Raw genomic sequence first — 22,919 nt, forward strand, 5'->3', positions numbered from 1 at the left:
CTCTCAATGCTGTACATCTGATGCAATTTGCCTACTGTCTTACTATTTTCAAAAGATGGTAATAAACCAGGTATTTCATAATTAATGAAAAATACTGTGTCTTGTGTGACCAGCAGAATGCTCCTGCCTTGCCCAAATTTAGGAATATTTCTTGAAACAGAGTATTAGCCCGTTATCTTCTTTAAAAAAGCGTTGAATACTATATCTGGCTTAATTATTGTCTACAGGAATTGCATGATGTTGTTGACTTGAAGTTCTGAGCAGAACCACGTGGGGGAAAAAACGAAATCTGTGAATTGTCTGTGTGGTGGATTACTCTCCTTTTCGGTGACCGTGTTTCATATTGTAAGGATCCAAACTCTAGATCTGATCTTGCCAGAGCTTGATCCATTCCAGCTTGTTAGCTACATGAAACAAATGAAGAGTTTACCTGAAGTCTAGGACCTGCAAAGTGTGATTTTTGTTTATTTCTGTACATTTTCTATATAAACAGGGAAGATTTTTAATAACCTTCTCATCAGTAAAATAGATTTATTCTGTATTATGTGTCTGCTGAGAGAAGTGTTTTCAGGAATGGTATTAAAAAGGCATTCTTTTCCCAGGGAGAGGAGTAGTGAGGTGCTGTTGTAGTACCTGATAACTCCCTCACAGACATAAGGTAGCTGATAGTGCAATGAAAAGCATTAGCTAGGGGATTCTTGGAATCCAACAGCACAATAGAAAAAGCTGTCTGAATTTTGAACACGTTTTGTGTTTGTAACAGCTACTGATGAAAAAAAAAATTAAAAGTGCTTTGTTACCTGCATTGGAGTAATTTTATCCAATGGATATCCAAACATGGCAATAATAAAGAATGTGTACTGTTCTTGTTTTCATTCAATAACAACTTTTTGTTTTACTTTTCCAGGTATTGTTCTTTCCCTTAGTTTATTTCTCTATATCACATTACTTTTTTTTTTTTAATTTTTAACCTTTTCATAAGCCCTCATAAGAAAGGTGCTTGCAGCACAGGTGCATTATTCTATGCTGCACCCTTTACCCCTTAAATTCCTGACTTTAGTATAAATGGTTCTATTGCTATCTTATTGCATAATTGTTTCATACACAACTACTAACTTCCTCATCTGATACAGGGTTGCTTTTTCCAGTACCTAAAATCAATTAGTTGCAGTTTTAATTCTTTACTTGGCAAATGAAATGATCTCTTAAACATCTTAACGTGGTCCATGATAAATTGCTTTGGAACTATTCAGAATTCTTTTGCTGGAATCTAAGTTGCCATTGCTGCTAAGGTCTCAAGCTTCTGTTTCTTTTAGCACATCTCTGCACCAGGTATTTTGGCTGACTTAGTAGTTCATAAAATAGAATCAGAAGGTTTGTTTTCTTAAAGACACATTGGTACCTTTGCTGCAACCACGGGAAGCTTTAGCCTTCATTTAGGCTATACAGTGGAACTTGGAATTACTACGCTGTGCTTTTTCTACTTTCTGCTTTTTTAGCCGTGGCTTGCTAACATTCTGTGTGCTTCCAGCTATTCTTCCTTTTTCTGTTCATCTACATCTACATACTATGGCAACAAGTAAAATAAGAGGACCTGACAATAGGATTTAGCTTGATTCTGTGGTTTTATCTTTTGTAGAAACATAAAGTGTTTGAATTCTAAAACACTTTCCAGTGCTTAGCAGTGTTTAACTTTTCAAGCCAGAATTAATGTTTATCTTGCATTAATGTGTGAATTGTTTTTGTGAAGAATTTGGCCAAACAAAATTATGCTTTCTATCCACTGCAGGAGAGGGAAGATCATTAGCATTTGTTTTAGGAGCACCCTGATTGGATGTTTTTTCCAATAGATTGGAATTGCGATAATGATCATCTTAACAACTTTGCAATTTTGATTTACCTGTTTTCCATCTTCTAAAAATATTTTGCATGCAGTTTGACAAATTCTAAATGATCTTTTTGCCACTTTACACTTCTCAACAGCTGAAGTTCAAACTGCCTTTTCATTAATACTTTTTAAATGCAATTCTGGAACTGTTTTTCCAGAGCTACAGTGCTCAATCTACTTCACAATCTTATTTGTTCCAGAAATTACTCAAGTGGCCTTTATAGGAGTTCAGAAACTTCTTGAAGAGCCTGAAGTTCCCAAGTATTGTGAAATCTGTTTTTTTTTATTTTTCCTAATAGGATGCAGCACAGATGCCAAGCAATCTGAGGAGCAATCTGCATCTGCAAGTGAAGAACTTTATCCTTTCTGCAGGGAGCCCAGTTATTTTGAAATTCCTACTAAAGAATGCCAGCAAGCTTCACAGGTAGCAGAGAGCACTATTCATGAAATTCCCACAAAAGATACCCAAAGCTCCCACGCAGCAGCTTCAGGGCACGCTTCCTTTACCATTGAATTTGATGACAACACTCCAGGAAAAGTAAAGATCAAAGATCATGTGACAAAATTCACGTCGGAGCAGCGTCACAAGTCGAAAAAGCCTTCTTCCTCCAGTGGTCAGGACCTGCCAGGGCTTCAGACGGTGATGATGGCTGCCGAGAGCAAAGTAGCAGATTGGCTTGCACAGAACAATCCTCCAAGAATGATATGGGAGCCAACAGAGGAGGATTCCAAAAGTATTAAGAGTGACGTTCCAGTGTACTTGAAGAGGCTGAAAGGTAAAGTGAATAATCCCAGCTATGCTTAATTCTGAAAGCAGCAATTCTTCGCCAGCATGCAGTCAGAGGATCCCTGAGCCCATGTGGAGTTCAGATCAAATCACAGATACTCCACACGTGTGCAAGGATCTGGGCTGGAAAATTGTATTACTGAATTAAGTCATACAAAGAACATAAGAAACCAAATTCTGAATCATATTACAATCAATATGCTAATTGGAGATGTTCTAGTGTGGCTGAAAATATCAGGTATTTAAACACTGATCTTGAAAAAGAAAAGCAAAAACCCCAAAATTTAGTTAAACTTTATATATCTCATTTTTTCTCATGAAGTACTTTAAAAACGTGAATTGCTTTTTAGAATCAAAACTCTGAAGTTCAATTTATGCTTTTAGCATATCTTCTGTGATTATTTGTGTGTTCTAAGAAAATAATTTATGGTAAAGAATACATCATATACTCATTCTGCTTATATAGATCATGTTTTGTGGAGTCAAGTTTGAGTCAGGAAACAGACATAAAGGAAGAGCTTCAATTTTTATATTCACATTGTGGACTATTGTATTTATATGAGTGCTGCTGTTGAATGCAGTTCCAGGTGATCATACATGTTAATTTATTGCAGACAATGACATTTCAAATGAAATTAAATAAAATGGTACACATGACAAGTGTACTTTCTCTTGAGTGTCACTTAATGGAATAGAGAAGCAGGTAGTCTTGATGTTCAGATGAAGATTCCAATACCATTCAAACTTTCATAATGAAAACTTCTGATGAACTTTTTCAAGTGTCTCTTATTTTCCGCTTTTAATTTCAGCTGGTTAACCCTACAATGCTCATTTCCCTTGGCTCTGCAACATTATCACGTCTAGTTTGTAAACCAGCTGGGACTGGGTACAACATTCTTTGCCTTATTGATCAAAAGTCTGCTTTTTTAGACTGACACTTTCAAATTAAGCTAAAAATAAAATTCTGAAAGCAGAATTAGATTGATGTGCTGGCATAAAGATAACAGTATATTATTTCTTCTGGTATAAATCACATTCTTTGGCATTCATGTAAATGTATTATATTCATGGACATTCTTTAACATACTAGCCATGACACTTTGATTAATAGAAGGGGCTTTGTTTATAAGTCTTTTCCTGACAGAAACTCCTCAAAGTCTGATTAATTTTCATCTGAAAGGGGTGTGAGTTATGGGATGCATATGGCCATAATAAATATCTGAATTTTATAATCTTCTATGGCCTGTTTGTATTCTCATTCATTAGTTGTATTTTTAGATAGTAAATATACCTAGGTGCTTTGTAAGTTTGATTTTTTTAAAAAAACTCAAAGCTTTTTTTTCTCCTCAGCTTTTTCTTATAATATTCTGTACTGAAGTCCTACTGCTAAAATTAGACTCTGACTTTCACTGTGATGTTGATACTGCTTTATTATTATTTGGAAATACATGAATCATCACAGAATTTTTGTAGGCACTATTCTAACAAGTAGAAAACAGGAATGTAAATTGGGATCTTAGCTGTGTTTTCAGTGGTGTCAGTCTGATAAGAAAGATTAGCCAATATGTAATTATTGTTTAATTGAATAGTAGCTGCATATTCTAACTATTTAAATGAGAAAACCTTAAAAAAAAGCTAACTTCTTGAGAATCAAAAATACAGAAACTGGACATTTGATCTAAATGAATCAGAATTTGATCTAAATGATCAGAATTTGATCTAAAAGAGTTCAGAGAGGATGAAAGTGTTCCTTCCCAGGTACTGAGCTAAAACTTAGGAGCATTGGCACTTTCACTGTACATGAGGTTGCTCTCTGTTAAATACACTTACTATGTGTAAGTATCCAGCCTTCCGTACATTTTCAGGTATCATTGCACAGTACATCTTTAGGTGTATGTATGATTTATGAAATATGTAATCCTTATTCATACATCTCAGAGTAGTTTGTGGAATGAATAAGTAATAACCACCATTTTACATGCACACATCAGATGCTGAGCGGAGTGAATTATGGAAAAAGCCATTGCTCTTCTTGGAAAGAGTAATAAAGAATTCAATCCAAGTTTAAGTAGACATTTCTCATGATAAACTGTTGTAAATGTGAGAGGAATCCAGCAATATGAACTGTGGCTCATTTTCCAGTGTCGGAAGGACTTTATTCAGGTTTTCTTTTTCCTCTTAACCCTGCCTGGAATGTGTCAGTAGTCATTTGTAATCAACTGGCTCTGTAACAAAACTGATATAATTCAAAAACATGCTATAGTACAGCTGGTAAAATACTGGCTTTTGTATGTCACTGATAAGTATTCACAGATGAGAATACTGGGGAAAGGATACTTCAAATGCACTGCTGTTACTGATCAGCTTCTAAAATGTTTCATTGTTTGACTTGTAGCAAGTTGATTGCATTTCCAGGAACTGTACCAAATTGGCAGAGCCAGGTACTGTAAGCTGTTGGAGTTTAAACAGAAATCCACTTTGAAATAATTTCCTTCCTGGTTTGCTGCTTGGCTTTTTTTGTTGGTGTAATGCTGGGGTCTTCCTTTTGTTTCACTATGCTGTATATTGTTTTGCTTTGCTTGTAGGGAATAAGCATGATGATGGCACACAAAGTGATTCAGAAAATATTGGTGCACACCGGCATTACAGTAAACGGGCAGCACTTGAAGAACACTTAAGGCACCATCATACAGAGCTGAAAAAGTCACATCAGAAAGTCCATTCCACAGAAAAGCAGCAAGAACAAGCTGGCTTGAGTCAGACTGCCTTTATGATTGAGTTTTTTGATGAAGACCATCCTCGCAAGAGACGTTCTTACTCTTTTTCTCAGAATGTAGGAGCTCTATGCCCAGAATCTCCATCTCCAACATCTCACACACGAGCTGAAAGAGTGAAGCCTGCATCAGGAGAGAAAGTCCCTTCACCTGTGCAAGCTAGCTCATCACATCACAGAGCAGTACATGGTGTTCATGCCAAACATCTAAACCAGAAATCAGAAGAACCCTCTGCTGCATTACCTGCCTTACAAGCTGCACTGTTAAGGAGTTCAGGAAGCCTTGGCCATAGGCCTAATCAGAACCAGGAGATGGACAAAAAGTTGAAGAGCCAACATATTTCTGCTGCTACTGAAAAGGACAATGAGGATGACCAGAGTGACAAAGGTACTTACACTATTGAGTTGGAAAATCCCAATCCTGAAGAAATGGAAGCCCGCAAAATGATTGACAAGGTGAGAAACCTGAAATGCATTCTGATGTTACGAGTGTTATGGGATGTGTGGGCAGCTCTCTACCACTTCAGTTCTGCTTATTAAAGCTGCTGCAATATGACAAGTTTTTAAACCAGTCTATAACGTTGAAATATGAAATGTTGTAGGAGCAGCAGCAGGCATTTGGCTAAACATTATTCCTTGTTTCATACTGCTGTTGTCTTAAAGTTTGGTAGTTTTAATGTGTTTCCAAAAGATTTCAGTACTGAAACAGTACCAAGCACCAAAAATCATTTAACTGGTATTTTTATGAGGGTGGTTTATGTTCCTGTGGAAATACTCACTTGTTCTTGAAAGCCTGTTGTCTCTAGTTTTCATTACATAAATTGGTTGCATCCAAAATTATCATATAGATATAGATTGCAAATGTTTTCTATACTTATTTTAAAAATTATATTCAGTAACAGTAACTTAAATTTCAGTGTCAGCCATAAAAAGTATGAAAATGCTTTGATTTTCCAAATGTGTTTATATGATAGCAGTGTAAATATCTTAGTTTGCTTATTGGTAACAATAGAAATATCAATAACAATACAAATAGTATTTGCAGTTTAAAAACTGTAAAGAATAACTGTTCTTTGGATTCAACAGGAAGATATGGATAGCAGAAGCTATGTTTAATCATGTTGCTTAACATGACTTGAAATGGATTTTTTTCTGGTTTTCTTGTGTTTTCCTAGGTAATCTATGGTAGAATTCCTGCATCCAGTTCTAGCCTAGGGTTTTGCTAATTTAACAGGAAATTCATCACTTACTTTTTTGAGAATTATCTAAGGATTCATTTGCATGTCTAAAACTTTTCAGAGCTGAACAAATACATCAATACATTTAGAATTAATTTTGGCTAGTGTTGAAAACTGTTTTTTGCAAGACAAGCTAGCTTCGCTGGTTTGATTTTGTAAAAAAATTCTGAAGTAGTGGGGAAATGGGACGTTTTATTCTAGATGGTTTTCTTTTAAAAAAGGTGTTTATGAAGCATTTGGAGAAAGGGATTAAAGAAAAGGATGGCACCTTCAACAAAATAAAAGATAGTAGTTTCACCTCTTATGGATTCTGAAAAGGAAATTTTTGATTTCTTTGAATGAATATTCAAAAAACAACTGGGTACTAAAAGCATTCCAAATGAAGCAAGTAAATATTAAAGAACTACAAATTTCTCCACTTATTTTCAAATTATAAATCTTCAACAGAAATTTTGTAAGTTGAGTTTTAGCTAAATATAGTAGTTCAACAGGACTTTTTGTGAAACCACGTGAAGTAATGATATTTGGAAATACACAATTTATGTATTTGATAAAAATGTTAATACTGTCTAATATTTATAATCACAGAATATGCTGAGTTGGAAGGCACCCATTAGGATCACTGAGTTAAACTCTCGGCCGTACACAGGACATTCCAAGATTCACACCCTGTGCCTGAGAGTATTTGTAAAATTTCAACTTTTTTGTGGCCTTCAGTACCCATTCAGATTATCTAAAGTCAGTTTTTTGTTTGAAACAAATCTCTTCTGTTACAGGAGAGATTCAGGAACAGGAAGTGAGTGGAAGCCTTAAAAATGATAGTGAAGTGTTGCTTAATAATCATAGTGTTATATAAAAGCTTTTGGGTATCATAAATTTCCCTTACTGCTAACTTTAAAGGTGTCACCACTAGGTATTAAAGATTTACTATGAAGTAAAGCGGAGGTGTTTTTTCTTCAAGGTCTTCTGTATCATTTCACTTAGTATCTGTGTTGAAATCTTATGAGCACTATACTTTACATCCAGTTCAAAGAGCTCTGCTATGCAATTCTTATTTGATTTGGTAACATGAAGTAGTATGATACTATTTTTATGAAGTGCAGAAAAAAAGCCAACTAAGAAAATCTAAACCAAATGGAAGCCAAAATTTTGTCCTCCAGCTGAGCTCAGCTTTGCTTCCCGCGTATTTTAAATTGCTAATGCTTTGGATAATCTTACTTTGCCAAAGAGGGGTAAGTGAGGTATAAGACAAGGACTTTTGTTAGCCTGTTGACTCCTGTGCTTCTTTATTGAGGATTTAAGAGAGTTATTGGTATACATCTTATCAATTATTTCAGTATAACCACTCTCATTATTAGCAAGTCAGTCCTTTTTCTGAGTAGTTACTGTACCTGCTCAGTTGAGTCATTTAAGGGTGTCTCTTGGGTCCAAAGTTTAATTGAAATTCGAGAGTGTAATTTGCTAGGGTTGGGATGAAAATGCACTACAAATGCAAGGATCACTTTCTAAAACATTTGCACAAGTAATGCATTCTTCTCAGTAGCAATTTACATTAGAATGGTGCTAAAATCTGTGTGTGGTTTACCCAAAAAATTTTCAATGGAATAAAGTGCTTCTGGGTTTGGATCTTTTCTCCCTTTTATTGGAGGAAAGGATGAAAATGACCAAAATATTCAATGCTTACTCCCAAGTGTGACTTATTCTTTGCCTTAGCCTTACTTCTTTTTTCTCTGGAAAGGAACATAAGAGCAAACCACAAATGCAAGAGTAGTATTAACTTGTAAAAAAATCAAGGTGAGATTATTAATGCTTCTTTACATTAAGAATCGAAGAGAAACATTCAGGAAGTCAAAGTTAAAATCCTCAGGAAAAAAAGAATTGAAAACACCCATCTCTCTGTGTAATTCTACGAAAAGGGGAGTAAAAATCTTAATGTTGAGCTGTATTACTTCCTTCAAAAGTACTATTTTTGCTTAGCGTAGCCTTTTGGTAAATATTCAAGGATATAGTCTCAAGAATACATGCTTGTGTGAAATGATTTTTAAAAACCAGAAACTATGCTGTCCTGCTTATTCAGCATCTTTATTTCATTTAGATTGCTAAGGATCCAGCTCTTCCTCTGGTGCTCTTTCAGCCTCTAAGAAAAAAGTATTGTCACTATAGCAGAAAAGGAGTAGAATAGCAAATGACAGAACCTTTATTTCTCAACCATTTTAAAGCCTGACTTTTGAAAAGAGAACGTGAGAAAAATGCATTATTAGAAAGAAAGAGGACAACATTTCATAAGTAACACACAAAAGCTTTTAAATTTTCATTCTTTTCTCTAACAGAGAGGGATAAACACATATCTGTAGTCATGACTGTCTTGGGGTGAATGTCTTCTACTTACCTAAAATGCTAGTTTTCAAATACATTATTGCTTGTGTCTTAAACAACTTGCAAAGATTTTTTTTTTTAAATTAAGATTTAAAAATACAGTACATATGCACAGAGTTTTCAATTGTAAATGTTAAAAGAAGATGCAAGTAGAAATTTTTAGTTGTGTCTTAATGTTCTTTATGAATAGAGAATACTTGAAAAATAACACTGAACTTTGCTTCTTAAAAGTCCTTTCATTAGTCAATGATATTTCAGGTGTTCAAATGTCACTTAAATTCATAGAGAAGTATGAATTGGTTAGTAGGCTATGGTTTAGAAAATAAATAAATTAATAATATGAGGAGAAAAAGAGATGATGGATCTCTTTTTATACTTGTAGAGCTCTTTTTAAAATTGCCATTGAGAGCAATTTCATCAATGTGGTAAGAAAGCAAGCTGCTCTCGTATGCCACAAAGCCCACCTTGAACATATGTGTCATAAAATATCCTCTACTTAAATAGCATCAGAAAGACACAACTTTTTCTAGCAGAATAATGGTCTTATTGTTGCAGCTAACAGCTAAGTACAAAATGAAAGAAATTCAGGATCTTGTTTTAATTTAGAACATGTTTTCAGCATTAAGTTTACCATATAAAATGCATGCGTAAATGGGGCACAGTTGTAGGATTTGTTTTTCCTTTACATCCAGCCTTTATGCTCTTTAGATGGATTCAGTGCTTTCTTCTGTTAACACTTAGCAATTGCTTTCTTTTTATCTCTGAGTTGTAAATTTTCTATCCATTTTATGTTTTTAAATAAATCAATCTATTAGAAGAAAGTTGTTCTCAGCAGTCATATCAGATTAAAAAATATTCATAGGCCACAGCAAAGGTAAGTCTGTCAGCAGATGAAAGAATTTAAAATGATGCTTCTGCAGTTCATCTTCCTTTTTTGTAGATATAAAGAGACCAAATTATCATGCTAATGACTTTCCTTTTTCAATAAAGCAAAGTACTGCCAGTAATAAATATTAATAAATGAATGTGCAAATAATTCTGCATGTGTTTGGAATATTAAATACTTTGAGGCTATTGCAGTAAATAAAAAGCAAGTCAGTGGGTTTTTTGCAGGTTCTTTGGGGGTTGTCTTCAGGGCTCTTTTTCTGTTTGTTTTGTGTAGGGTTTTTTGTTGTCTTTCCTCTTCAGCCAGTTTCATTTTAGGGTATTTAAAAATAGAAATATTTTGTAGAACTTACTATAGCAAATGTAAGCTCTTCTATACATGTGTGGGATGGGATGGAATAGAATTGAGGCTATATGAGTGTTTCAAGTCCTGTCAAGATAACCAGGAAACTGGAATGTTATAGCAGTTCATATGTATATGGAAACATTTGGTTTAAAATTTTCTTTGGTCCACAGACTTTTTACTTGATTTATGTTATTTTCATTTACATTTCCTAAAATATAATTGGTTTTTTTCATCAGGAAAGTAAATGTAGATTGCAAATTCCACTGATTCATACTGATTTCCAAATAGAAGTCTTGAAAAAATGTATAAAAATCAAACCTCAATCCATCCTGCCACCTTCAGTGACCATGTAATGATTTTGTTTTCAGTGCAAGCTCCATATTCTAGATGTTTTTAAAGTCTTTATTTATGTAGATAGACAGGCCCAAATAGCAATGATCTTGTTTTTAATGTGCAGTCTATCATCTTGAATTTTATTTGTTTACATACTGTGCAATGAGTATACATAAAATCTTACTCCATTGACACAATCTTGAGAGAGATTCTTCTTTCCCCTTTAACATTTTGGAATAGTAATTATGGAGGGAAAACTGTATCGGTGTTCACTATAGACAGCAGATTTTCCAATTTTATTTTCTAGATCTTTCTGCTCATGGTGATACTTATTTTTTTGGTTTGACCCTTTTTTTTTTTTTTTTTTTTTTGAGTATGGATATGAATGGGAATCTGTTCTGAAGATGATTGTTATAAAATGGAATCTCCTTATTCTTTATTCTTTTTGCTCCTAGGGTATATCTGTTCATACTACATTATAAGAATGGCTAACATGTTTTTGAAGGAGTGTTTACTTTTGAATGATTTATTTTTGTGTTTTTAAGTGTTCATAAAGTGTGTATACCAGATCTTGTCTTCTCTGTTACAAATGTTAAAAATTTATCAATAACCTTGCAGATTGTTATTGTTATAATTCCTCTGATTATGGAGTTAACATGCAAGTTATGGAACTGCTCTCAGCAATTTTTCCAGTATTATAAATGAAAAAACTACCTGGAAAGAATCAATGGGAGTAGGGAGTAAGTTAAGACAAAAAAAAAATCTCAGTATGTTTCAATGACTGTTTAAGGAACCAAAGTAGATGTATCTATTTTCAGAATATCACTTTCAGATCTCCTGTCTTTTCACATTTCTCTGGGTTTAACTGCTTTTACCATTGTTTCAGCAGTTTCTTTGAGAGAAATGCCTTGAGCCCTACAGAGTGTCTTGTTTGCAGAATGACTATTTTATGAGTACAGTGCTGAAAAAGCAGTAAACCACTTTAAGCCTGTCCAATCATCTGAGCTTATAAATTTTGTCAAGAGTTAGAGGATGTTTATAATCTTTTCTTCTTATAAAGAAAGGAGTTTTACAGCCTCTAAACTTGTTGTTTCCTTTTTAATTTGGAATCCTAAAGAAAATTAATTCTTCACAGTAGCAAACAGGGACAAAATATGTATGCATATAAATATGTAACTGGTGTCTGGTAAGAGGAAGCTCTTAGACTTGGCATGTTGATCCAATGATTTCATTTGCTTGTGTGGCTTTTTTTATACCAGAGCATCTTGCATCTGATTCTATAACTTCGATATAGAGTTAAAATGACGTAAAGGGCTTCTGTGAAATTCCATGGCTATTCATGAGACATGCCCCGCACAGAACACAGTCTGTTTGCCTGGAATGGCCAGGATAGCTGCCAAGAACAAGTAAAAACTATTAAAATTAAACTCCTCAGAAGCAGCTTGGTTAAACACAGTTCATGTAGTAGCTAAACACAAAGTGAGCTGAGGCGTTGTACTCTTATCTCACTTTGAGAAAGATGAGAAAAAATGTTTGCCTTTTGTCTTTTCTCTATGATCAACAACTGACTTTTAAGGACCAATTGAATGTGTGTTATGAATGCCTGAACTACCTTCTGTGGAAGAATTGTCAGGAGCTCAGTCTGAGCACCAAATGCAGCGTTACCGACTTGATCTGCAGAGACAATCTGAAGGCTCTTCCATTTCCATGCTCTCTGGAATCCTCTTTTGCCATCAATCAATCATACTCTGAGTGTGGTTTATTTACAATTTCTTCTTTCTCAGTACACCCAAACTGTGCTCAGATCCTGAAATCTTGCTTGTATTTCCAAAATCATACTTACTCCCTTTTTTTTATATATTTGGTTTTTGCTGGTCTTATTCTATTAGTTTACAGCTCAGTTTCTGAAACCTACTTTTGACTTCTGAGACAAACAAATATGCTTATCATCTTCCTTTCCCCTAAAAGGTTATGAAACACAATTGCTATTGTAATTTACATTCCCATCACTTTACAATGACAAATACCTTATTTCACATTAAGTAATTTGTTCCTTGTTAATTTTGCCATGATCCTTCTTTAATGCCCTGTGCAGTGTAGCCCTGTGTTCCTTACCATTGCTCTACTTTGTTTTTATTTTTTTAACTGTTCATCTTAGAATTCCCTTGTGTCTTTCTTGTCATTTGGTTTCATTCTGTTTCTTTTAAACAGATTGCCTACACTGAAATTAATAGCATTCAAATCATAATCTTTTAAAAATATGTTTCTAGGTTTCATCCCTGATAGGATCTAAAATAATAGCAAAAGAGTTATTGAAATAATTTTACTTTTCAAATGCCATCATTTTTGAATAGGAATTGCAGCTAGAATATTTAATATTTATTTGTTGGTTTTCTGTTAATTTTATTGATGGTATTGGTAAATACTGTATATCCTTTTCATTAAGACTTCAGCAGTAAGATTACTGGGGAAACTTTGTAAACTAAAAATTTTAAAACCAGATAGGATTCTTCAGATTTTCCCATTCTAATATACATAATTTGCTGTAAAACTGAGTGAACATAACTATTAGAAGTCTCAAAATATACTTTTTTTCCATTTATATCAGTATCTTCAGAAATTATTTTGATGAGCAACTAGCTCTGTGGTCATTAAGTACTGAATAATTATAGTATTGTAGAACTGCAGTTCTAAAATAAAGAATGGATAAAGAGTGGATAAAGTTCTACAATGGTTGGATAAAGAATTTTGACAATTACTGGTTTATACAGATAAGGTTATATTCTCAGAATATTGGAAAAACTTTTGCAGCTATGAAGTGATGAAATTTGTCAAAATCCTCATTAAGTTACAATTGTTTTGCCATTAGTTAGTGCATATTTTCCTTCTGCATTTTCTCAGGGCAAGTTTGCATTCCAGCAAGTAACAAGCAATAGACTTGCCATTATTTTTGCCTGCCGTTTTGGCCCTTTGTTAGTGAGTGAACTGCAGAATGTAAATGGATTATCATAGGGCATCTTTGGAGGACTTACTTCACTGCTTTGCAATGGAAAAATATGTGCCAGGAGCTCACCTTTTCTCTGCTGCTTTGAGATACTTGGGACTTTCTCAAAACTTTGCACTAGGAGACCTGAGATGCTAAGTTATTATGTAAGATCACTGTTATTATGGAGCATAAAATCACATAAGCTAGAAAGGACCTGAAAAGGAGATGTCTAGTCCAACCACCTGCTCAAAGAAGCTTTGAGGTCAGCCAGGTTGCCCGGGACTTTATCCATTTGAGTCTTCATGCCCTACATGGGCAGAGACTAGGCAAGCTTGCAGTGTAGCACTGTGAAGTGTCTGGCTGTCATCTTGGTATGCTCCCCATTGTACTTGGGGGGCTGCTGTTAGGTAACCCCAAAGCCTTCCCATCTCCAAAGGGATCAAATCCAGATTTCCCAAACTCTCCCCATAAGTGAAATGCTCTAGTCTTTGCCATCTTGTTGGCCCCTGCTGAGCTACCTAGTTAGACAATGTCTCTCCTGTATCACCTGTTAATGCATTTGCTTAAGGGGCCAGCTTGATTGCAGGTTAAACAAAATTGCATCAAGAACATTTCATAGATGGGTCTTGACTTTCTACAGCACGTCGTCATTCCCATGCCATTTAAAATGTACTGATTTGCAGTGGAAATTGTTTCATGCTTCATAACAATAAAGTAGTTTTTTTTAAACACCACTACCACAGTTACACACCATGTTTGTGTCTGTTCTACATTACAGCCATGTGGCATAGACCCTGCATGAACCCCATGAAATGGTGCAGATTGGTGGGGTGTCTAGATTTTCTCTGTCAGTCAACTTTCAGGGTTTCTGTGAAAATTTTCATCCTGGTTTTTGTTCTTTAACTTCATGAAACTTGAAACAACCAGGATGGAACAATGTAATCTTCCTGTAAAAATATAATTTCAGAAAAATAAACAATAGGACAAACCAGGGCAAAAAACTTATAGCTTTCCAGAATTTTTGCTTATAGGAAGCAGATATCTTGGAAATACCTTTCTCTGGTAGTTTCAGTTTTAAATTACGCCTGTTAAAAATGCATTTGTACTGTTTTTTTTTTACTATTTCTAGGAATTGTTCTTTGTATTTATTTATTCTTTTTACATTACTCATCATTCCCCAGATTATATAAAAAAAAAAAAAAAAATTCCAGATCAGAGTCTTGTGAAAGTCCCTGTTATTTACAGTGCTATTTAAAAAGGGTAAATTATTTAGAAAACTCTTTTTGCATTGACAGCTGTGTGGTGGATATGTGTGATTTGTGATGGTTAATCACATACATAGAATACATATAATTATTTTACCTCCTTTATCAAAAATAAAGGCTTGCTTCTTCATTTTTCAACCAGCTCTATGTGTCCAGATCTGTATTGTATGCATACTGATTGCGGAACCTGGCTTTTGTTCCCCAAAACACAATTAATCAAAATATATTTCATAGTTGCTTCTGAAAAATACAAGCTTTACAGAAAGAAACTTCAGTCTTTCTCTCTAAATAGATGAGAGATGTGGCAATATGTGTCATTAGCATTTCCTCAGAATTCTTTTGCTTTGATTATCTCCTAGGCTTTCCTTAAATGACTTTGCAGTCATGAAGGTATTTAAAGAGCAGAAACATCTAAAGAATTGGAAGCCTTGAAAAATGTAATCTAGTCTTTGTAGGAAGCTACAAGTCTCTATCCATCCAGGCTTCAGTCACAACAGCCCACTCTTTGCACACATACGATATTGTAGCAGCCCAGAAAGTACAAATTGCATTTTCTAGATGATAGAGAGATTATTTCCAGCAGAAACATTCAAGCTATTCCATGGGTGTTTCTATTGAGGGTATATTCTCATTATTTGATAAATGGAGTCTATGGATTGGTTCCTGAAATTCTGATAGTATTGCTTTTCTGCTGGTGTGTGACAGGTGTGTAAGTAATGATCTACATTTTGTCAAATACGTGAGTTGTTTTATGTTTGAATAATTTTAGTATTTAAATTCTTAATTATGTGTTATTAACAATCTTTTAAATAGTTTTTTATATATCACAAGTCTGAAATTTAGTCTTTGGGCTACATCACGCTCACATGCATCTCTTCTTTCTTGTGAGAAGAGGAGCTTTGCAGTTGTATAGCAGTGGAACTTAGGACAGGTGCATACAGACATCAAATGTAGAATGACATTGCAGTACAAAAATATACTTTTATTGAAGAAGATGTTTTACTTGACAGATATTTTTTTCTTATCTCTTCTGATATGCCTACTGTAAATAGAGAAGGAACATTAGGAGTGCTATTACTTGGGTCTTAATGGTATTCATATTACCTTTCACAGAAAAAAAATAGGTAATATTCAAATTTGGTTTTGCAGTAATTTCAGTAATAGAAGAAGAATAACAAAATTTGCTTGAACATGAGTTCAGTACTAGAAAAGGTAAGACCAAAAGAAGCATTATTTCTGATACAAGTAAAGAAATTTGGCATGGTAAATGAATGTACTGTCAGATAAAAGGAAGCATTTTATAAGCACCAATTTGTTGCTGTAGTTCCAATTAGATATGGAAGTGTGGAATTCATATTTTCCTTCTGGTGCATATGTGATAATACCAGAATTTAGTTTCATTTAAAAGAACATATAAAATTCTTTAATCAATGAAACTATAATACACAAAGAAAAAAGTCTCTGCAGAATAGTGATATATTCAAAGAAAGGTGTCAGTGGACGGTAACTGGTTTCTATCTTCAAAAAAATTAAGTTTTAACGCTCTATTTTTATAAAAAGAAAGCAAATGTTTTGTAAATAATGTTAAGCAACTTCTAGTCCAGAGACTCTAGATAGGATTTATGTATAACTTGAAAATTCAGGGAGTTCTGCCTGAATTTTAAGATGTCAGGAAATCAGGCTTTTCTCATGAGAGCAGAAAACAAATCCAGTGCATTTGAGAAAATTTCCTCAGGTCTAAATGTAGTAATGCTGTAGCAAGGACTTCCTGTACAGCTAGCATAAGGAGTTGAATGACAGGGTGCTTAACTATTACTTTTCTCTTTGTCTGCTTCTCAGAAGCTGACAACATTATGGTTTGTGGCCATCTAGTGGTGAATCTATTTTGAAGACACTAACCTTGTTCAGAATAGTAATAAACCAGCTCTCTAGCTTTGCTCTGGAAAACTGAATTACAGCACACCTTTGGAGAAAAAAAGAATTCTGTACACCTTTTCCTATTTTGCACTAGTAGTGCTTGTTGCAGGAGGATAACATCTGTGGAGATAACAAAACAATTTTTGATGTTAACTGTTAATTTTTGGCAGCCAGTTTTAATGTGTTTGGGAGGTTGATTTTTATTCTGTAATTTTTGATGTCTAAAGCCCGTAGTAGTAAAATAGTGAATTTATTTCTTAGACAGAAATTTGCAAATTTTATAAGTTACATGTTTCCAAGATACAGCTATTTTTTAAAATGTGTTTGATTATACATTAATTCTGAAAGCAATTCAGAATTCCCAGTTTTCTATGACTCATGAGAAATTTGACAAACAGTATGGTGGTTCTCCTGCTAAAGTTCTTATTACTAAATTGCCTTAGTAATAATGTTTTTCTGGTATATTTTTCTGAGCAATGTTTTTAAAATGTCATGGGAAAATTATTCTGGCATAAGCAGAAGAAATTAATTCAAGCATTATTAGGAAATAGAGTAGTAAAAGAACTATACCAAGTAATGTCTTGGATGAGATGAATCTACATGATTCATGAGACCTGGTGGACTTTTAACATCTGCCAAATCTCTTACAGTTGAAACACTGAAATTTTGTTTGTATTAGGGAAATAATTCAATAAGCATATTAATGGCAAATGCAAGAATTTGTATTTCTTATTCTCATTAGATAATAACAAAAATCTGAAAATTTGGTGATTCTAGTTATTGGGTTTTTTCCTTAATTGGTAAAATGGGTTCTGCAATGATTTTGCTTTTATATTTTGTTCCTTTCATCAAAGTGTCATTTTTTCATATCTGACCATTCCAACTAGCAGTTCTTTGAATTTTCACAGTGTTGATATAGACTTCCACATTTTTTTAATAATTGTTGTAGATTTTTTTTCTATTTAATTTGTAGATTGCACTGAGAGATAAGCATAATACAATAAAACCTATTTATACTCACTATCCAGCATGCCACCATCCATCCATTAACATTGAACATTGTATCAGGATGGTATTGGGTTAATGAATGTAATGGTTTGTTTCATTTTCAGGTATTTGGAGTGGATGACAGCCAGGATTATAATAGGCCTGTTATCAACGAGAACCAGAAAGATTTAGTAAAAGATTGGGCTATAAATTCTGCTACAGTAGTGCTGGAAGAAAAAAGACCACTGAGTACAACTGGATTTCTTGACACAGAGGTAGAATTTAATTTTTGACGGTCTTCTTTTTTCTTCCACTAAAAGAGAGCACTAAGAACTGACCAGTAAGTGTTAAACAGGAAACAAAATTTTGCCTGGAAAATATTAACTCAGATCTATAAGTATTTTATTTCTCCTAAGCCTTTATTGCATCATCAAAGCTTCTCTGTCAGAGGCAGGTATAATTCATTGCTGGAGGTGTTTTAAAACTTGGCTACCTTTCTATGTGCACTGACACCAGTGTATTGGAAATGTAGCAGAAGTTTCCTTGCAACAACATAACTTTGCACAATATATACTTCATATAAGTTCTTCAGCAGAACTGAGGAAAAGCTGGTTATGTTTTATAGCCCAAAGCAAGTAATGATATTAAAATTCAGAAAGTAGATGTGTGCACTTAATGCATGATACAAAGACATCTAGGAAAAAAAATTGTGGATAATACTTCTCAGATTTTTTTCTCTGAAGCCAGAGGACTTTAGGTGTTTACATTCTTGGTTTAAGTTCTTCAGTGAAGTGTCACTCATGACAAGTCATTTACATTAGTTGATTCAGACACAGTACAACTTAATCAGGTGGTAAAAGATTAAACAGAGGAAAATGCCTGTCTTTATATATGATTTAGAATATATACACAATATATTTATCATATTTCATATTGAAATCTTGGGAGGCATTCTGATATCATTGTGATGAATAAACTAGCTTGAAATGTGTCTGGAATAGAACAGGATCACAGTGGAGCAGAATCAACTGGCAACAGCAATGAAGCACATAACACTTATGTCTAACTCCCTTGGCAAACTGTTTCTGAAGTATGGTCCTGTAATTTAGCAAACCTTATAAATAAGCAATTTTTTGGAAGATATCAAGAGCTTAAAGTATTACTTGATGTGCCTGCCATGCAAATACATTGATTTTAGTATCTACAAATCTGTTTCTCCTGGAGGTGTATTTTCTCATGGTTGTATTTTAGCTACTGCAAAGCCTTGAGACACTAAGTATGTCACTGTGTCTAGATTAGTACCTTTGCCTAGTTTCTCTAAGGCTATAGCCTCAAGTGAAGTATTGCCATGCAGCACAGGCATATCCTGTGGAAGGTTTTTCACCTCGCTTCCTTGCACAAATCTATAACCATATTCTTTCTCTCTCTTTTTTTTCATGCCTTTTGCAGCACTCAGCTCTTTTGTGCCTTGTCAGTTTTCAAGAGTATTGTTATTTTTTCACTTTTATAATTACATAAGCAGAAGAAGAATATATTATTTGTTTTATGAACATAATTGATCTTTTCAGGTGTCAACTTTACAAATAAAAGAATTTGTTTTTAGAAGACTGAGACTACTTCTGCAATCATACAGCAGATTTAAGAAACCTTCTGGCAGTGATATACTAAAACTCGCTTTGATTTAGGTGGAAATTACAAGAATTATGCTGCTTTATTACTGTGACTGCTTTGTTGCATTAAAGGGTCTTTATATAGTGGGAGAGAATAGGTTATTAGCATAATTTAAATATTACAAGGCATGATGATAGGGGAAAAAATGAAAATTATTTGGTAAGTCAAGGAGCAAAACTGACATAAGCAATGTGGCTAGAGCAAGGGTTAGTGTAAGAAGAGTTGACAGATGAAGGTGGAAGAAAGCTTACTAGAGAAGGTTAAAAGTAGATGTTGGTTGATAGATATGTAGGAGTCCAAGGGAAGCTAGTTCAGAAAATTAGAGGTGTCTTTTATATGGAAATAATGGGAAAGCAATAATGAGGATAACTACTGAGAGAAGATTGTTTAAAGTCATTTAAAGACATTTAAAGTCTTACTAGCAAAACTTGCACTCTGTTTAGTCAGTAGGAAGAGGAGAGGCAAATGTGTTTGATTTGTTAAGTATGTGGGTTATGTTCTCATTTACAAACTTTTCTGCTTGTAGGTTTTGGAAGACTTACTGCATTACTAAGCTGCAGATCATAAGTTTATAAACCTTATTGAAGATCTTGGCTAAATAGTCAGGTAACGTCAGGGCAGCTCAGTGTTCCAGTCTTGCATCCACTCAGATTGTGGGTGGAGCTTACTCCAGCTGTCCTTTACAGTTATTCCGATACATGATTAGCAGAATGAGGTGAATTCAGAACATGATTGGCATAGAAAAAGCAAAGAATAAAAATCTAAGATATTTCTATTCAAGAAGATGGAAAAGATGGCCTGGGAAATTACAAAGATTTTATAGAAACAGTTTTACAGAATCACAGAATAGTTAGGGTTGGAAGACACGTCTGGAGACCATGCAGTCCAACCCCACTGCCAAGGCAGGACAGGGTCATCTAGAGTCAATTCAGGGGTTGAAAGCTTCTTCTGAACTTAAGTATCTTAGCTTTACAGGGCTTTTGAAGTATCATTAATGAAATGTTTGGAAATGTTTTTCTTGTTAAAGAGGTTCTCAGCTTTTTCTTTGATACAACAGTCTTTAAATACTTTTGTGTAGCATGTGTCATAAATAAAGTAAAATGCAGAGTGAATGTCTTGACACAGTTGGACTGAACCTGAATACACTGGTTCTTGCCTTTTCAATGATTACATATAGGCAATGAAAATACTAAATCCATCTATTTAAAATATTTAAACGTTTTTATTTTCTATATTATAAGCTGCCACTTGCCAACCAAGGTAGGTGTGATTAAAGAACAAAAATTAAGTAAATAAAGAACAAAGATAATATTGTTGTTGTTGTTGTTGTTGTTGTTGTTCTTAATATTTGTTCTTACCTCTGAGTTTGGTTAGTAAAAATACTTCAGGCATTTGGGCTATCATCCATCCAATTTCCATTTAATTTTCAGTGGTCAGTTGTCTGTGCTAAACACAGTTCTTGAATAATGGTTTATCAACATTGTGTTTGATGTGCTTCAGTTTTTTGGTTCGTTTGGGGATTTTTTCTTTTTTTTTTTTTTTGTAAGACTAAAGCTCAGTTAGAAACCTGGTTCTTCATCTGTAGGGTCATCAGTGCCATTGACTAAAATGTTCCTTTTATTGTTTTGAATGCCTACTTTATGTCTTTCCTACTGAAGATCAGATAAATGATACTACTGACATTCTGAATATTGAATTTCATAAATGTAAATATTTTCTCTATTGCTTCTTAAAAGTGGAGTATTTAGAGACTATATTTCCTTCTGTTTGTCCTCTCAAATTACTCTAATTTTCTGTCCTGCAGAACAAACTAATCCATTTAGTTTGAAGTTTGATAGTTACTTTTGTTTGAACTTAGATGCTATACTGAAACGTAGGGTGATGTATCACCAATATCACAGGGTTGTGAAAAGGCAAATAGGACTCTTGAATAGAACCCAGGAAGTGTATTACCAGCAGAAAAGGGCAGTGTTATCGGCAGAGTGAAGCTTCCCCTGTAATAATAGCACTAGAATTGTTAACATTCTTGGTCAAGAAGGGTGGATACCGGTCTAGAGAAGGTACAAAGATTGTTACAGGAATGGAGATTTACCGTACAAGAACAGATCCGCGCTGTTCAATTAGTCTGGCAAAGTAACAGCTGAGATGGATGCAATTGCTGGGTTTTCATGTGTAAATGGAGTAACTGTAATAGAAGAGAGAAAGAACTGTTAAAGATAGGTGTCAGTGTTGTTCCAGGAATAACTTGAAGACATTGCCTGTAAATAAATAATGTATGGAAGTCTGTAAATGATCATCACCCCAGAGGCATATGGTTCTGAAGCAGGTACAGTGAGGAGGAAAGAACTGCTTTCAAGACAGCAACTTATGAAAAGATGAAATAATATGATTCTTACAACTTGAACTGTCTAGAGTTATGTGTCTGAAAAGGCATTTAATTTTTTTATTAATTTTATTCACCTTGTTGAAATTTATTTAAAAAGAAAATTTAGGCTGCTCTGAAATGCCAAGAGCTGGACATGCTTTCAGGTGTAATGTGTGGACACTGTGGATTTTTTTCAGATGTGGAGGCTGAAGCCCTAAATCTTCAGGCTGAATAATAATCCACAGAAATCCATTGTTACATTTTCGAAAGATTTCTTACTCCTATTGACTTTGTATGTGCAATAAGCATAAGAGAAAGCAGATTTAACATGAAGGTAAAAGGCTGGTATCTCATAGATAAACCCAGCTTTTCTGAAATACTAGGAAATTGCTTTTGGTATTCAAGAGAAGATTTGGAGGATTGCATACTTGAGAGCCTGTAAGATGCAAATTGATATGGAATATAGGAAGAACATTAGGATATCTGAACGTGACTTTTTAGGTATGTGTTTTATAAACCTTACACCTTCTGGATGCGCTTAAACTACTATGAAAAGAAACGGCCTGTTTTTGTTGATGTTTGTGCTTGTATATACAGAGAATTGGCAAAGCACATATTTACATTCACTGCTATGTAGAAACCATTTTTTGGCAGTGTAATTACAAGAGAAAAATAATTTAGCATGTTGTTTTTCTGCAGTTATTCTGCAAAATCTTAATAAGTTTCTCCATTGTGAAGTAGAATTCAGATTTCTGACACATATCTGTATCTCTGAAATTGGTTAGGTGGTATGGAAGGAACTAGTTGAAATTTTCTGTTGCAAAGATGATTGGTACATCTATAGTGTTTGGATTTGGCAATAATTGGTTGTTTCATTAGCTAGAAGTTCACTAGTACACACAGGAAAAGAGAGATTAGTGATTGGAAAGAAGAATGAGGTTTCAGTAGTTGTCAGTGCATAAATGCTTTGTGTTTTTTGTAATGTTCTTACTGGCATTGTCTTGCATTGTTTTCAGAAATGACCATAAATAACAAAAACATTGAATTGCCTTCCTTTGCTGTTGTTAGACTTGAATTTTATAGCATTTTGATTTTATAATAT

The 22,919-nt window shown here is 34.2% G+C and overlaps 1 protein-coding gene across 9 annotated transcripts in view; it reads left to right on the top strand.

The window, feature by feature from the left end:
* Positions 1-22,919, top strand: part of CEP170 (centrosomal protein 170) — a 92,241-nt gene that overhangs the window by 42,829 nt on the left and 26,493 nt on the right. For 8 of the 9 annotated variants that reach the window (XM_053938769.1, XM_053938771.1, XM_053938774.1 and 5 more), the window contains exons 9-11: positions 2,188-2,664; positions 5,261-5,904; positions 17,907-18,056. In XM_053938769.1, the coding sequence (XP_053794744.1) occupies positions 2,188-2,664; positions 5,261-5,904; positions 17,907-18,056 (1,271 nt within the window). The remainder of the gene's footprint in view (positions 1-2,187; positions 2,665-5,260; positions 5,905-17,906; positions 18,057-22,919) is intronic. The other variant, XM_053938776.1, reaches the window with a different exon arrangement.

This window comes from Vidua chalybeata, chromosome 3 (assembly GCF_026979565.1).
Source record: "Vidua chalybeata isolate OUT-0048 chromosome 3, bVidCha1 merged haplotype, whole genome shotgun sequence".
Taxonomy (NCBI): Eukaryota; Metazoa; Chordata; class Aves; order Passeriformes; family Viduidae; genus Vidua; species Vidua chalybeata.